Source organism: Lethenteron reissneri, chromosome 12 (genome assembly GCF_015708825.2).
Source record: "Lethenteron reissneri isolate LAM-NWPU_2019-01 chromosome 12, ASM1570882v1, whole genome shotgun sequence".
Classification (NCBI taxonomy): domain Eukaryota; kingdom Metazoa; phylum Chordata; class Hyperoartia; order Petromyzontiformes; family Petromyzontidae; genus Lethenteron; species Lethenteron reissneri.
Window position 1 is genome coordinate 6315292 of NC_083790.1, and position 15262 is coordinate 6330553.

Sequence of the window (15262 nt, forward strand, 5' to 3'; positions counted from 1 at the left end):
GCCTTGAAAAGTGTTTCTAATTTACACATATGTATTCTTCTTCATTCAGACGCTGTCTTCCCGACAGACCTGTTCTTCACCTGAGGAGGGCTGCTTGCATTGTGGCCGAAACGTCGTGAGAATTATTTTATTATGTTTAATTTTTATCATTTTATTATTTCCCTTCTACGTGACTTTACCGAAAGAACCAAGAAGATGAATCCCTGCAGTCACAAAAGCTTTACATCGAAATTTTATGTTTAATTTGTATTATTTTATTATTTCCCTTCTACGTGACTTTACCGAAAGAACCAAGAAGATGAATCCCTGCAGTCACGAAAGCTTTACATCGAAATATGTATTCTTATTCGTCGTGCGGCTGATATTGATGTAAAGCAACAACAATAAGTTCATATTGAGGTGGTGGAGCCAGATAATTACATCAGGAGCACCTCCGATGAACACAGTTGGCTACGTACGGTGCAAAATAAGCGCAAGATACATACATAGGAGCGGAATATGGCAACCTTCAACGCAGCCCACAACAACCTGGCAACCGAACATCGATGAATGATCGCCCAGTCTCCATAACAAGAACTCAATCATACCGATTGGATACTACGACTGTGTAGGTGTTCACGGTTATGCTGCGCAGCTCTCCGACGTGTCATCGAATTGTGCCGCGTGTTTATCGGCTCTCAAAAATTGCAGCGCACACACGGCACGTGGCGAGAAACGTCGGACATCGTAATGAACAACAGCACAATCTGAAAACGCATTGAAGAGCCACACTGTTTGTATATTTGTAGAGTGTGGTTAGCGTGCGTGCATATGGCAGTAGAAGATTGGGCAACAGTGTGAAGGTCCTGTTGACATATTTACGATTTAAAGCTTTCGTGACCGCAGGGATTAATCTTCTTGGTTCTTTCGGTAAAGTCACGTAGAAAGGAAATAATAAAATAATAAAAATATAACATAATAAAATTATATTATATTATTTTATTATATTATTTCCCTTCTACGTGACTTTACCGAAAGAACCAAGAAGATGAATCCTGTTCACATATTTCCGATTGCTGGTACTGCGTACAAATGGCAACTGGTGCATGAAAACTGCTGTGGGCCTCCCTCCTTCTGGACGACTCGGCCTGAAATGAGTAACAGGTTTTGAAATTGATCACAACTCCTCATTTTGTACCAAGCGAACAGAACCTGCACATTTTGATTTAAAGCTTTCATGACTGCAGGGATTCATATTCTTGGTTCTTTCGGTAAAGTCACGTGACTTTACCGAAAGAACCAAGCATATAGAACCTGTACAGTTTAACACGTCGGCTTTCGCGACCAATATCATCCAAAATAAATGGGTTTTTAATTTTGGGTTAAATCGGGTAAATATATAAATGTGTCGTTAAAACCCACCACCACCCAACACACTTTACCGAAAGAAACAAGAAGATGAATCCCTGCAGTCACGAAAGCTTTAAATCGAAAAATAGACAGGAAGGCAAGTTCAAAGAGCTCGCATTATGCACATGCATCATGTACGTTGCCTCAGTAACCCCCCCCCCCAAATGAAACAGGAAGACTTCTCCACAAATCTGGCTGTCGCCTGATGAAGCTAGTTGTAATTATTGGCGAAGCGTCGTACTCAGTTTGTAAATGTTGTGGCTTGGCTCTCCAACACACCGGTTAGTGCTGTACTAGTGACGAATTGGCCACGTTCTGTTTACGTGACAACCCTTACTAGTTGGCTGTGTCGGGTGGTGGCGGGTTTTAACAACACATTTATATATTTACTCGATCTAACCCCAAAAAAAGTACCTGTACAACAATAATTCGAGGAGCATCCTTTTGTGGTCACGGTATAGTATAACTGATGTGTATATATGTAGGGAAATCGTGTACTGCTAACATATCAACACTTGCTTGATACATAGCTAATAGTGTAAACGGTAACTGGAATGTGTGCCTGGCAATGTCATTCCAAACATCCACCGACCGTGTACTGATCCAAATACTGTTAAATACCTCTAAATCATTTTACGTGTTTTGTTCCACTGCTTGGAGTTATTTTGAGTCAAGTGTGCCTCCGATTGTGAAGTTGAAATGGAAAGGGCTGTAAACGTTTTAATTATTGGCTAGAAGCCACAACGCCAGCCCCATACTCTGCTCATGAGCATATTCCTTGACTTACAAGAAGACCCTTCTCGCGGGGTTTCCTTACATTAAGACACACATTTAACCGATTCGTGTGTCCACCTGTATTCATTTACTGTGCCTTATTGAAGAAGTGAAAATGTTAACACCAGCCACGTTCTACCCACTGCTGGATGAAGGCCTTCCCAAAAGCCATCACCGTCTCTCGCCGTCTCACTATGCAACAATCCATCTAGCTCCAGTACGCGAGTCAATCTCGTTACTCTTATCTCCAAAAGGCGTGCTCCCACCTTTAGCTGCCACTATTGCATTAGTCTCGACCACCGGCCATCATCCATTCTACGCTCGTGTCCTGCCCCAAGCCTACTTTTGCTATACCCAATGACGTCGTCAACTTGCTATGTTCTCGAATCCGAGAAGCATTGGGCTTCCGGTTTGCCGAACAAATACATTACAAGGGCGCACGCGTTACACGAAAAGTGCTTGCCACAAAATGAACCACGATACCTTGCTGATTCTCGTCAAGGAGCAAAAACCAGCACACGAACTCCGGTCATCCTCGCAGCGGCTTTTGGCTCGCCATCGAACAAAGACGGTCACCGCATCGCGCGCCACTTTCAGATACGCTTCTGCGGCCGTCTGGAAAGATCTTCCTTCTGATATTCTTGACAACTCCGATTAGCACGGTTGGCTATGTATGGTGCAAAAGAAGTCCAACGTATACACAATCCAAGTGTTGCTCGTCAGACTGCCCTAACAATGGGAGATTCATCTTTTTGGTTCTTTCGGTAAAGTCACGTAGAAGGGAAGTAATAAAATAATAAAAATAAAACATAATAAAAGAATTATTTTATTATGTTTTATTTTTATTATTTTATTACTTCCCTTCTACGTGACTCTACCGAAAGAACCAAGAAGATGAATCCCTGCAGTCACGAAAGCTTTAAATCGAAAAATGGGAGATTCCATTTGACTGTGCTTCACCAAGCTGGTAAAAATAACCTAAAATGCAATTAAAGTAACTTTTTGAAGATAATATATTAAATGAAAACTCTCTACAGTATATTATTTTGCGCAATAATCAAATCTGGCAAAAAACAGGAATCTTTTAACAGACTGATTACTGATGCAACACAGAAGATTGAAACCAGTCCAGAGTTTGCCTGATTAATGAAATGTTTGCTGGAAAGTATGAGTTTAGAAGACCCATCGGCTAAAATGTACAAGAAATGCATGCAATTTTGCAAGGAGATGAGATTTCCTCCTTGCTCATTATTCATATACAGTATAAAGTAAATATGGGACGCTGCCATGGTGAAAATGGTTAGCGGAAGGGACTTGCGATCCAGTCTGCTGGTTCAATCTTCTGGCACGGTAATTGAATAAATGGGAACATTTCGCCAACACTATCCCCCAGCAGTAGAAATTGTTAGACTACAGCTATTCGATTTTCAGCTCGCATGTCGTTAGGTAAAATGTGGGTACCCAAACCTCTTCCGAGACGTCTGGCCAGTGTGAAAGAGTAGGCCAAAATACCCCCCCCGCCCCCGATGTGTGTATTATGGATGTCGAACTTCTTTCGCACTGTACGTAGCCAAACCGTGCTAATCAGAGGCTCCAAAGCCAACGCAGCTCGCTCTGGTTGGAGGCCTTTCCCGTCAGCAGTGGCGGGAGCAATTTAATTTCAGTGCTGCACATTTTTCCTTTTTGTGAATTAAATGCACTGCAATTAATAAAAGGAGACGTTCATCAATTCACGGTCACCGCAGCTCCCCTCACGTGGTTATGGCATCCATTGAGTGGCCTTTGCGTCCCAAAATAAATTAAAGGGGTTCGCTGCGTTTCAGAAACCGATGACGTGAACACGTCCGGGCCACAGGTGAATGCGTAAAGGATAATTTTGGAAGAAAAAAATATATATATCTGTCAGCTTTCGATTTAAAGCTTTCGTGACTGCAGGGATTCATCTTCTTGGTTCTTTCGGTAAAGTCACGTAGAAGGGAAATAATAAAATTACAATTTTTTTTATTTTTTATCATAAATTATTACCGAAAGAACCAAGAAGATCTGTCAGCTTATTTTGTGCAAGCGTTTAAGCCGAGGTAAAACGTGTCCACAAAAAAACCCAACTAGACACAGTATGTTTAACACGTAGGCTTTCACGACCAGTATTATTAATAATAAAGGCTTTTTGGTTAGATCGCATAAGTATAAATGTGTTGCGACCTCTCCACCACCCGACACGGCCAATCAGTAAAAAATGTGTTACGTTAACAAAACGCATATTAGTTACTTCTTCAGCCCACCGGGGTGTTTGAAGAGTGAATCCACAACATTTCGAATTTGAGTAGTACGACGTTTCGCTGGTAATGATATCCAGCATCTTCGGGCGATTTGCCAGAATAGTGAAGCCATCCACCTGCTTCCGGTCTTAAAAAGTGCAGCAGGACGACATCATCGTTGTTGAACCCCATCACGTTTCGAGATCAGAGGCGGAGGTGGGGGGGGAGGTATTGCAATTATATAATAGATTAGTAATCAGTTAATTAGTATGTGATTCCTCTATAAGAAAATGTAATACGTATTGTGTATTACTTAATAATACGCTTCCAGGCTGCGCTAAGTCTGTAGTTATCAGAGCGGTTAACATTATTGGTATTTCTCTGGTTCAGGGCCATAAACACGAGATGAGTAATGCTTCAAAAACACATTAACGCAGAAAATCACTTTAATGCGAACCTGGCAGTCTCGTAAGTATTTGACATTTTAAATCCTTTATATTAAGTTCACTTGCTTGCGTGCTTGCGTGCTTGCGTGCTTGCGTGCTTGCTTGCTTGCTTACGACCGTGCAAATCTTTCGGTCGTTTTTTTAACCCACTTCCCGTGACCCAATCGAGCTGTCATTTTGCACACAGACTCGTTGTGCGAGACAATTAATGTTCGTGAAAAAATTTTTCCAAAATTTTACACTGTTTAGGGAAATGTTTTAAAATATTTAATTACCAATTGCTTATGGTGGCAGACAATCATCTGACCCATAGGTGGCAACCATCTCAAGCCAGAGGACGAGAGGACTCTAGCCGCCACGCATATAAAGGATTTATAGTGAAAAACTTTGTATGTTGAACTTCTTTTGCACCGTACGTAGCCAACCGCGCTAACTGGATGTGCGGGTTGGAGAGGTGCGGTCTAGAGAGTGTACACACTATGTTAGAACAATGAGCCAGCAACCACTGAGTACTGGGTAAATTTCCCAGCCTTTCAAAAGACTAATCAATGCGCCCAAGTGCACGGCCATCTAATGGTATATAGGCCCTGTCGCTAATGTTTAAAAAGGTAAGTATTTTTTTTGTATAACAAAAACTGTCGGGTGCCCATACTTTAAGCGCTGCTGTAAAAGCCTTTGCCTTGTTTGCTAAAAACACAAATACCATAGCTGAAAACCATGTTGTTAAGTATGCCAAATTTCATATTTTTGCACCATTCAATTATTATCCCAGGACTGCGTACATGCAAAAAAAAAAACAAAATAACTATTTTATTAAGCACATAAATTGTTGCAATATTTTTTTTGTTACGACGATATGAAAAGTTTGAAGCACCATTCCAAGGTAATTATACCTCCCATGCCAAAGCTACTGAAAGTGCATGCTGGGATTGTAAAACACTTGGCTGTGAGAGAAATACGATGATCCCGCTCTTCACTTGCCCAGCATGGACTGATGCTGCTCAACACAACTGGGCCTTCTCACAGGCTTACCGGAATGAACACTGAAAATTAGCACATGGGTTACCGTTAAACCTCCTTTAAAACATATATACAATCTAACAAAACACAGAGCAGCCCAATTACATGTGGCATTCTCCTCACACACATCGAGAAGCCAAGTGAAAACGTAGTTTAAATATTAAACTCTGTTAAGTGATCCTGAAAGAGTTGTAAACGCAATAGGTTCTTTTCCCATTCCCTCGCTCCAAAATGAGTATATATGTGTACATACTTGTGTATTTATTCATCTACTTATTCATATGCTCATTTCTGTTCTGTGTTTTTTTTATATCCCAAGAACTATGAAACTACTATGATGGATTGTTAACATGTGTGTCCTCTTTTCAGTTACATGTCAAGGGAGCAGAGTCTAGACATTTGATGTGATATTATTTTTGGTCACTGCGCATTAGACCGACTGTCTACTCTATGACTGGTTGGGCCCCCGACGGTCGAGCTGAACGTAATCAGGATGGAACATTTGAAAGAAAAAACTGTGTAAATGCAGGAGAAAAGAAACACAACAGCGCATCCATTTACATTAGGGGGAAATTTTTTTTCACAAGTCTAGGAATGTTTATGACCTAATAGATTGCAAGTACGTTCCAACTGAAAACTACAGTCATTGATTGGGAAAGGTTAGCCAAATATTAATCGAAATGATATATGTATGCCTATGTTTGGTATGAAATCTACAAATGTTCCAAGGCCATCTGATTCTAATGAGTGGCTAACATAAGAAAATAACTAAAAATTTCCTATTTCCGATATTTATGCATAACATAAATACTGTTCAATGCGTGAAATTACTTATCCACATGCACAATTACTTACAAAAATAATTCGACTTAAAAAAGTAACTGCACACTGTGGACCTTAATGAACTTTGTATTTGTAACATCCACTCAAGTTGCATGTGTTCTTCATAGACGCTTCAAAGCCCCATCATCTGCATGAAACTTGGATTGGTCATGAAAAAGACAGAACCATAATCTCGACATGTGGGTCTCTGACACTGGGTTTGGCAGGGAGACCGAGACAGAGGGCCTCTGACACTGCGTTTGGCAGGAAGACAGAGACAGAGGGTCTCCGACACTGCGTTTGGCAGGAAGACAGAGACAGAGGGTCTCTGACACTGCGTTTGGCAGGAAGACAGAGACAGAGGGCCTCTGACACTGCGTTTGGCAGGGAGACAGAGACAGAGGGTCTCCGACACTGGATTTGGCACGGAGAAACACGGGAGGCAGAGAGCAAGAGAGGGGGGGGAGAGCGAGAGGGACACTCACGTGGTTGAAGCGGCGAGTGAACGCCACGACGTTGGGCGCCAGGCTGTGTTTCTCCTTGCGGTTCCACCCACAGCTCGAGAGCTCCTGCGAAACACACGGCACAGGCAGCACCTTCCCGATTAAATCTCACTTCAACGGCACATGACAAAGACGGTCTATCTAAGGTTCATACTGCACACACGCGCACACGTGCACACCAAGACCCAGAGCGGGCCTTCCCACGCCGCGTGGGTTGCCGGCGTCGACCCATATTTTCAACCACGCTCATCAATAAATGTGTGGAGCAAAGCCACGGGAGCATAGGAAGTATAGTCCAACAAAGTATTATGCTGCACTGCCCTCTGGCTGCTGACCACGTGGACCACAGCAACCTGACGTGCATTGTGGTCGCCCATCCAGTGACTCTCACATCTCAACCCTGCTTCTGAGATCTAACAGAATCTGAGATCTAACAGAATCGGCGCATTCCGGGTGATTGTGGTAATCGGCCCACACATGTACGCACACAAATATGGGCACATGCCCAGCACTCTTTGCAAATACTTCCGCGTTTAAGTATAACGGTGCATTGATTAAAGGATTTGAAGATGCATTGATTAATGCACATGATGATGCATTGATTAAAGCACGCAACAACGCATTGATTAAAGCATGTAACAATGCATTGATTGATATCAATGCTTATGCTAAGAATACATGAATAAAATTGTGCCAACATTAATCTATTATTTACAAAGTAACCAATATTCATGCAATTTATATGATATTATATTTAGGATAATGTAGTATGCAAACTGTAGAAACAAAACACAAGTCGAACAATTAACAATTCAAAAATCACAAACCAGAATTATGACGATTCATCGAATCTATGGACTGGAGTTGGGGAATTATTACTTGCCAAAGAGACAGTGTGAATTCGATAAGTTGTTTTACTGCTATTTCCTATATAAAGTAACAGCCAAAATGATTGTGAATGAATAGAATCAGACAAAAAGCTATTGCAGAGATGGATACTAAGAATATACTTATGTAATCAATACTGAAACACCCAATGCAACAGCATGCATTACTGCAATAATGAAATAAATAACATAGAGTGAAATAAAAATGCGAAGCTTTTAATTAATTTATCTCGTAGCATTTTATTTTCTTCCTCCTTCAGCTTCACATCTGTCTCCATGCATAATTATGCTGATTTCCCATAGGTGCGGTGGAGTTGAAATGTTTACATGGCACACACAGCATTACAAGGAAAAGCCTCGACATAAACATTACCACAAGCGAGACGTTTGTTACTAACTCAGACAGTCGCTTTCCACTCAGCTACACATTGGCAGGCGTATAAATAACGTTTCAGTAAGACCCATTCCATAGGCTCATGCATTTGGAAATGTTTATGATCATTCACGATACTGTGCCGAAACCCGTCCAGAGTTTGCTTGGACTGAATCAATGTTGCTGAAATGATGCAACTCCCAGAAGGCGGTTGGGAGCCGATGGGTTTTGTAAACATTACTTTTACGTTTTAGGTGAAGGGATGTCCGCTTATTTATATTTTTACACTGCACAGGAATGCATTCATGTCGGCGGTTTGCGTTGGCTATAATCGCAAACAACGAATAACTACTTAACCATTCATAATCAACGTTTTTGGTTTAGATCGCGTTATTTATAAATGTGTCGTAACCCTCCACCACCCGACACGGCCAATCAGTAAAAAAGTGTCACGTTGACAAAGGACAAATAGTTCACTGCTTTAGCCCACCGGTGTGTTGAAGCGTGAAACCACAACATTTACAATTTGAGTACGACGTTTCGCTGTAAATGTTGTGGTTTCACGCTTCAACACACCGGTGGGCTAAAGCAGTGAACTATTTTACCTTTGTCAACGTGACACTTTTTTACTGATTGGCCGTGTCGGGTGGTGGAGGGTTACGACACATTTATAAATAACGCGATCTAAACCCAATAACGTTGATTATGAATAATATTGGTCGCGAAAGCCTACGTGTTAAACTAACTACTTAACCATCTAAATTACTGCCGAGGTCTTTGCTAGTTGGACCACTGGATGAAGACCTCCCCCTCAAGATTTGTTGGTCATTGGCAGTGGTCGACAAACAAAATAACAGGAGCCGCAATGCAATGTGAATGCGAGATGGTGGTCTCTTTAATAAACAAGGGTCACGAGGCGGTCCTTAAAGAGCCGCACGCGGCTCCTGAGCTGCAGGTTGCTGACCGACCACCTGGTCATCGGGTTATTTTTTTAACAGATTTCACTCATGCTGGTTCAGCGCGTGTTGATATATGGTGGGTGCTCTGAACTGGTTAGTATATCACTCTCGCCACTCATGTTAACTATGGCCAGGAATTGAACTCAGGTCATCGGGTTTATGGCGCTGTGCGCGTTAACCGTTGCTCGACCACTCTGCACACATTTTAAACTTCACAAAATCCACACCTTTGAGTGACCAAAGGCGTAAACTAAACAGTGGCTGACTTTACACTGCAACCTAACGAAGCGTTAACAATACAACAAAAAGTATCTGTCCTGCCCAGATTAGTTTCTGTCCAAGGTTAAAGAACGAAAACATAATCGCACATTGTGCATGGCACAAAGCTGCAGTTGTTGTCTTGGCCACCGTGGACACTTCTAATGGGCGCATGTTTACTCAAGAGTAGATTTACAATTGTAAAGCCTTGCTTGGCCTGCGTAAAATCTCACCCCTATCCATGTTAAAAGGGGGCTCTGCCCTCTGACCGGTGACCGTTGCTACTGTTTTTGAAATGTATTCAAAAGCGCCCAGATCAACGACGTGGGGACACCGCAGGAGCTCAGACAGCCTCAGTGGAGCCAACCACGACTTGCTCGCTTTTCTGCAAAGCACAGAAACCTCCAGAGTGATGGGGACGTAGAGGCCTCCACGTGGCTCGGATGCGTGCCATACTTTAGATTCTTTTCCGCATGGATTTTGCGCAGTTGTCTGTTTTACGGCCTACTTTTTACGACCGTCATACGAGTCGTAGTGTGTTTCTTATACCGGGGGGCTGGAGGGGCTAAAAGGCATCTTGGCAGCAGTGTGCATTCAAGTTTGCCGGGAAAAAACAATTCAAATCAGGTGGCTATATGGAGAAATGCATTAAACTAAGACCCCCCTCCTTAATCAACAAAATAGTTTATTATTTTTGGCAAAGGAGCCACACGGAGATGTGACACTTTGTCTAAACGAGAAAGTGAATGCGTATGAATAAATAAGTAAATATTCCTTTGTGGCAGCACACGAAAAATAAAACACGCCGGTTACCATGAAGGCGATTTCATTTCCCGACGCACACAACGCATCGCCAGTGTTTCCTTCGATCACGAGGGATTTCTATATATTTTTTTCTCATCGCCAAGGGTCAATCATGCAGCACCAGCCAGCCAGCCACATTCGCCGGCCGGCCGCCCGCTGCGCTAACACATGCGGCAACGCCGGGAGTTTCAGCTCCATCAGAGCTCTTGCGTTCTCACACACACACAGTCTTACAAAAACCCCTTTTCCATACTCGCGGCCAGAAATGCAACCTTTCCCCCCCCACCCCACCCACGCACATATGTCATGTCAAGCATCATACACTGGGGCAACTTGCCAATGCTCACTTCACAACGGGTTTTTTTTTACTTCCATAGCCTCGTAAATATTACGCAAAACAAACTATTTAAAATCGCTACCACAGCTGTGAAATAGTTAGGCGACCAAGTATACGTAGATATGCAAAACCGTGTAGAACGCACGTAAACATTTTGTGCAAAGATACTGCACAAATAACAGGAGAAAAGCTCCATGAAATACAAAATAAATTGCTCTCAAAATAACACGAATATTTATTGTAGATATTTGCAATGAACTACTACTTGGTAATGATGTGTTTATACAACTTTTTTTATGAACATGTGCACTGGATGGTTATAAGTGGGGGTTAGAAAAGATTCTCGCCAACACCCGTTTGCAAAAACAAAACAAAGAGTACAACAATGGGCCATCGAATACCAGTTGTTTAAAATTGGAACCTCAGTAGCAGCACATTTGAAAGGAGACAACCCAAGGTTCTCCGTGTGCAGTCTCAGCCATGGGGATTTCTACCCAGGAGATTACTTGACATTCAGAGCTAACATCACAAGTCGGGTCATCCAACGTGGCCGCGGAAATTTAGAGGAGGAAAGTTCCCGTTGCGGGAACGTTTCCCGCACTAACAGTACACAGGAACAGCAATGAGTGCTTTACTTCGATTTAAAGCTTTCGTGACTGCAGGGATTCATCTTCTTGGTTCTTTCGGTAAAGTCACGTAGAAGGGATGTAATAAAATAATAAAAATAAAACATAATAAAATAATTCTCACGACATTTCGGCCACAACGCAAGCAGCCGTCCTCAGGTGAAGAACAGGTCTGTCGGAAAGACAACCCAAGGTTCTCCGTTATTATTTTATTATTTCCCTTCTACGTGACTTTACTGAAAGAACCAAGAAGATGAGCGCTTTACTCTTCACTCTTTCCACTGCCAGTGCACGGCTGCAGGACAAGCGTGCATTTTAGCAGGCGTCTTTGAATGTGTCTCCCCTCGTTGGTGCAATTGGACCGTCAAGATTTGGGGATTGCGGTTTTACTCGGTGGTTACAATTTTATTGGTTCCAGAATTCTGCTTGGCCCTTATCTTTACCGTTTGATTTTGTATTATTAATTCTCTTTTTTGGTCCAATCTCTACAGTTTTATTCACTCTGTTAGCATGATTGTAACATTTGCATATATTTGCATGTCATTTACAAAAAAAATCTAAATTATTGATTCTTACATGCAAGCCTCAATGCATGTGGCCTGAGCATTAAATAATTCATTTTAAAATCAACTAACTGATGCATCGGTGCATTCCTAGAATTTGCAGGGCTATGCATATCTTATCTTGCTTGACCAATGTCAATCACCTGCAGGTTAAGAATGTTTTGTGGATGAAACACATACGAGGCTTTATTCCAAAAACAGAATTCCAGATGTGCTGACATTTATGGTTGAAGCTTAGCTGGAACACTGAAGATCATCACACAATATTTTAAAGTGTATCAGGAAAATCAGGAACCAAGTTAAATATCTCGTACAAAATGTTATGTTTGTTACAGCACCTAATCGCCCAAAATGCATCAGATCCCATCAGACCTAGAACACATTCCTGCGGAGGGAGCTGGTAGGAACGTTGGGTTGCTCGGTCAATGGTCAGGGTCAACGGCGGCGTGGTGTATTCCGCAAATATGCCCGACTGTGAGGGCGGGCACAAGCCGGCGTGAGTAGGTTAGACGTTGAGTTTTATAAGGGCACCACGGGGTGATCAGCCCCTCCCCACCCAGCCCCTCCCCACCCTCGCGACCCAGCCCCTCCCCACCCTCCCCTCCCCACCCAGCCCCTCCCCACCCTCCCCTCCCCACCCAGCCCCACCCTCCCCACCCAACCCCTCCCCACCCTCCCCTCCCCACCCAGCCCCTCCCTCCCCACCCAGCCCCTCCCTACACGACGGACGGACACAATAATTCCCTGTGGGCTGGTGTAACCAGGAGGTTCCTACCAGTAAAACTAAGCAGTTGAACCTGGACAGTGCTTGGATGGGCGACCACTATGCATAAAGCAAGTGTTGCAGGTTGCTGCGGGGCTACATCGTCACTCGAGGGCAGAGGATAAACATAAATGGTTGAACCGTGCTACGTTCCAGTGTCTAGGAGACACAAGTCGTCACGAACTCTCACACTGACCAGCGTGGTGAAGTATACACGGCGTGGGCAGGCCCTCATCGAATGGCGGCTTGACAAATGTGCTGCACGTGCCCACGAGGAGTTTTTTACGCAAAGTGCCCTTAAAAGTTCCCTCTACCGGGGATGCGATGGGCAACGAACCTGCGTTTCTGTTGTATTTGGGCGTCTCTTCTGGGGTTCCCCATCAATCTACGGAGCAGGGAAGGCTCTGCTTAGCGGCTGGGCTATGATGAGCTCACGCTCTGTGGGATGGTTGTGGCCGCCTCCTCGTCCAACCTTCCTCGGTGTCACTACAAATGCGGGGAGTGGGCCAAGTATGCCATCATCTGCTTTGAAAATAGTTTTGAAGTTTTCTTTAAAAAATAAATCTAAAAGTACCCACTATCAAAACCAGACCTGGAGTGTTTCTTCCGAAGCAAATAGCGTGATGTCAATGAATGAATGCAGCTGAAAATATGCGGTGGAATGAAAGCCAAAATAGTATAAAATGCAAAGCAGGTGAAGGTCTGTTTCCCTTTGGGCAATGCGCTTTACTTCCATAGAGGATGAACAGAGTGCATTACGCTGCTTCAAAACACATGAAGTGGGAATTGTGGAAACAGAGGCATTGTTTTTTTATGACATTGTTTAACAACATAACAAGAGATATATGAAAAATAATGTTGCTATTATACAGAGATTTTATTATATATATTATTCGGAGAAGTTTTGATTTGAAACAGGTGTTTTCCCTATCACAAGAATACAGTACTTGAACTTGGCCCAAATGCAACATGCCCACGTGAGAAAGGACTCCGTCACTAGGAACCACTGGATGTTGCTTCGGCAATGTCACATTATGGGGCAATGCGTGGCTTGATAATTAAAATGAATAATAGTTATATATTTATTTCAGACTTAGTATCTTCAGTTGTAGGAGGAAACAGACTTTAAATTTAGAATAACTCTCCTCGGGGCCAAATGCCCCTTAATGAAATTGGCTCAAAGAGACCACCTTGGCCTGAGCCTTAGCTTCTGCTATGCAGCAGTATCCAAGTCTCTGGTTCCAGCCTCAACAAGATGCAGTTGTGTTTTAATTTCCATTAAGTAACCACATAGGGCATTCATTCATTGCTAAGGCTAGTCTGTAGTGAAGAAGAAATGTTTAAATAAATATATGCAATAAAAAACAAGTATGGTAAGTGCACCCAGTACTCAACGTTGACAGGGATTTTTTTTATTCTATTTAAAAGCTTTAATTAAAAAAAGAAAGTCCAAGGACTTATTGGATTAATGTTGTTAATAAGGGTTTACATTAGAAATTATTTACATTCCCTTTGTCAATCCAATTGTCTCCACATGTAGTGTCGGTCATAGGGGTTGTTTTTACTGGCATCAGCCGGTCATCTTAGTCAGTCGACCCGTGGCACCTGGGTCTGCCCCGTGACCTCCTGCCAGCGGGCGTTCGACACTTCACGTGGCCTCAAGGTGCACATGGCTTGGCACAAGCATCGTGGTGACGTCACCGCCACTTAGTGGCAAATGGCGGTTGTTGTTGTTTTACCATGTTGGTCATAAAAAATACAAATATACAAATATTTTTAAAGATGTGTTCCTACCAAAAAAAACTGCATGCAAGTGTACATCACCATAATGGCATTCACTATCAATAACAAAAATAAGTACACCGAGACATAAAATAGTCTCAGAATGACTGCACATAGAGTATTACATTTTAGAGAATGACAGAGTATCTCAACGACATTAATATACCAAACAAATATGTACGATTGTATGTCATTTTTTTTTTTACCAAAACTATTCTGCTTGGGCAGGAGAAAAGGAGACACGAAACCAATGGCCTTGCAGCTATGATTCATAGATATGTAGAGGTGTAATTGCGCATGGCTACGAATGTTGAGGTGTGATTATGCATGGCCACGGATGGCCAACAAACACAATGGGCGGGGTTACGGCCGTACACAAGGGTGGCGCTAGCACCGACGTCCGCATGTGTATCCCCCACGGGCCCCCCCTCGGGGGCGAGTCCTATAAAAGGTGATGAGCTCGAGGGCTCGGGGTCGGGACTCAGCTATAACCAGAGAAGACGGAAGACCAGCTAGTGTAGGCCCCAGAGCTCCCCTGGCTCGCTGTCCTTATAAGGGCCGACCAGGGCAAGCCGGTGGCGTGGCCCCGAGAGCCCAGACGAAGCTGGTCTGGTGACTCAGGGAGCCGGGATCCCAGCTTAACCAAGCTGGGACAGATAGCCTCCCCTAGTCCCGTAGTGGAGGAATTGGTATAGGTT

General features: G+C 43.1%; 2 protein-coding genes across 6 annotated transcripts in view; one reads left to right on the top strand and one right to left on the bottom strand.

Annotated features, from left to right (window-relative positions):
- The window catches only part of LOC133341828 (synaptotagmin-2-like), a 389152-nt gene that overhangs the window by 121561 nt on the left and 252329 nt on the right, over positions 1-15262 (top strand). The window lies entirely within an intron of this gene.
- The window catches only part of LOC133341821 (ras-specific guanine nucleotide-releasing factor RalGPS2-like), a 210483-nt gene that overhangs the window by 100387 nt on the left and 94834 nt on the right, over positions 1-15262 (bottom strand). For all 5 annotated transcript variants that reach the window (XM_061550583.1, XM_061550582.1, XM_061550581.1 and 2 more), the window contains exon 6: positions 7195-7278. In XM_061550583.1, the coding sequence (XP_061406567.1) occupies positions 7195-7278 (84 nt within the window). The remainder of the gene's footprint in view (positions 1-7194; positions 7279-15262) is intronic.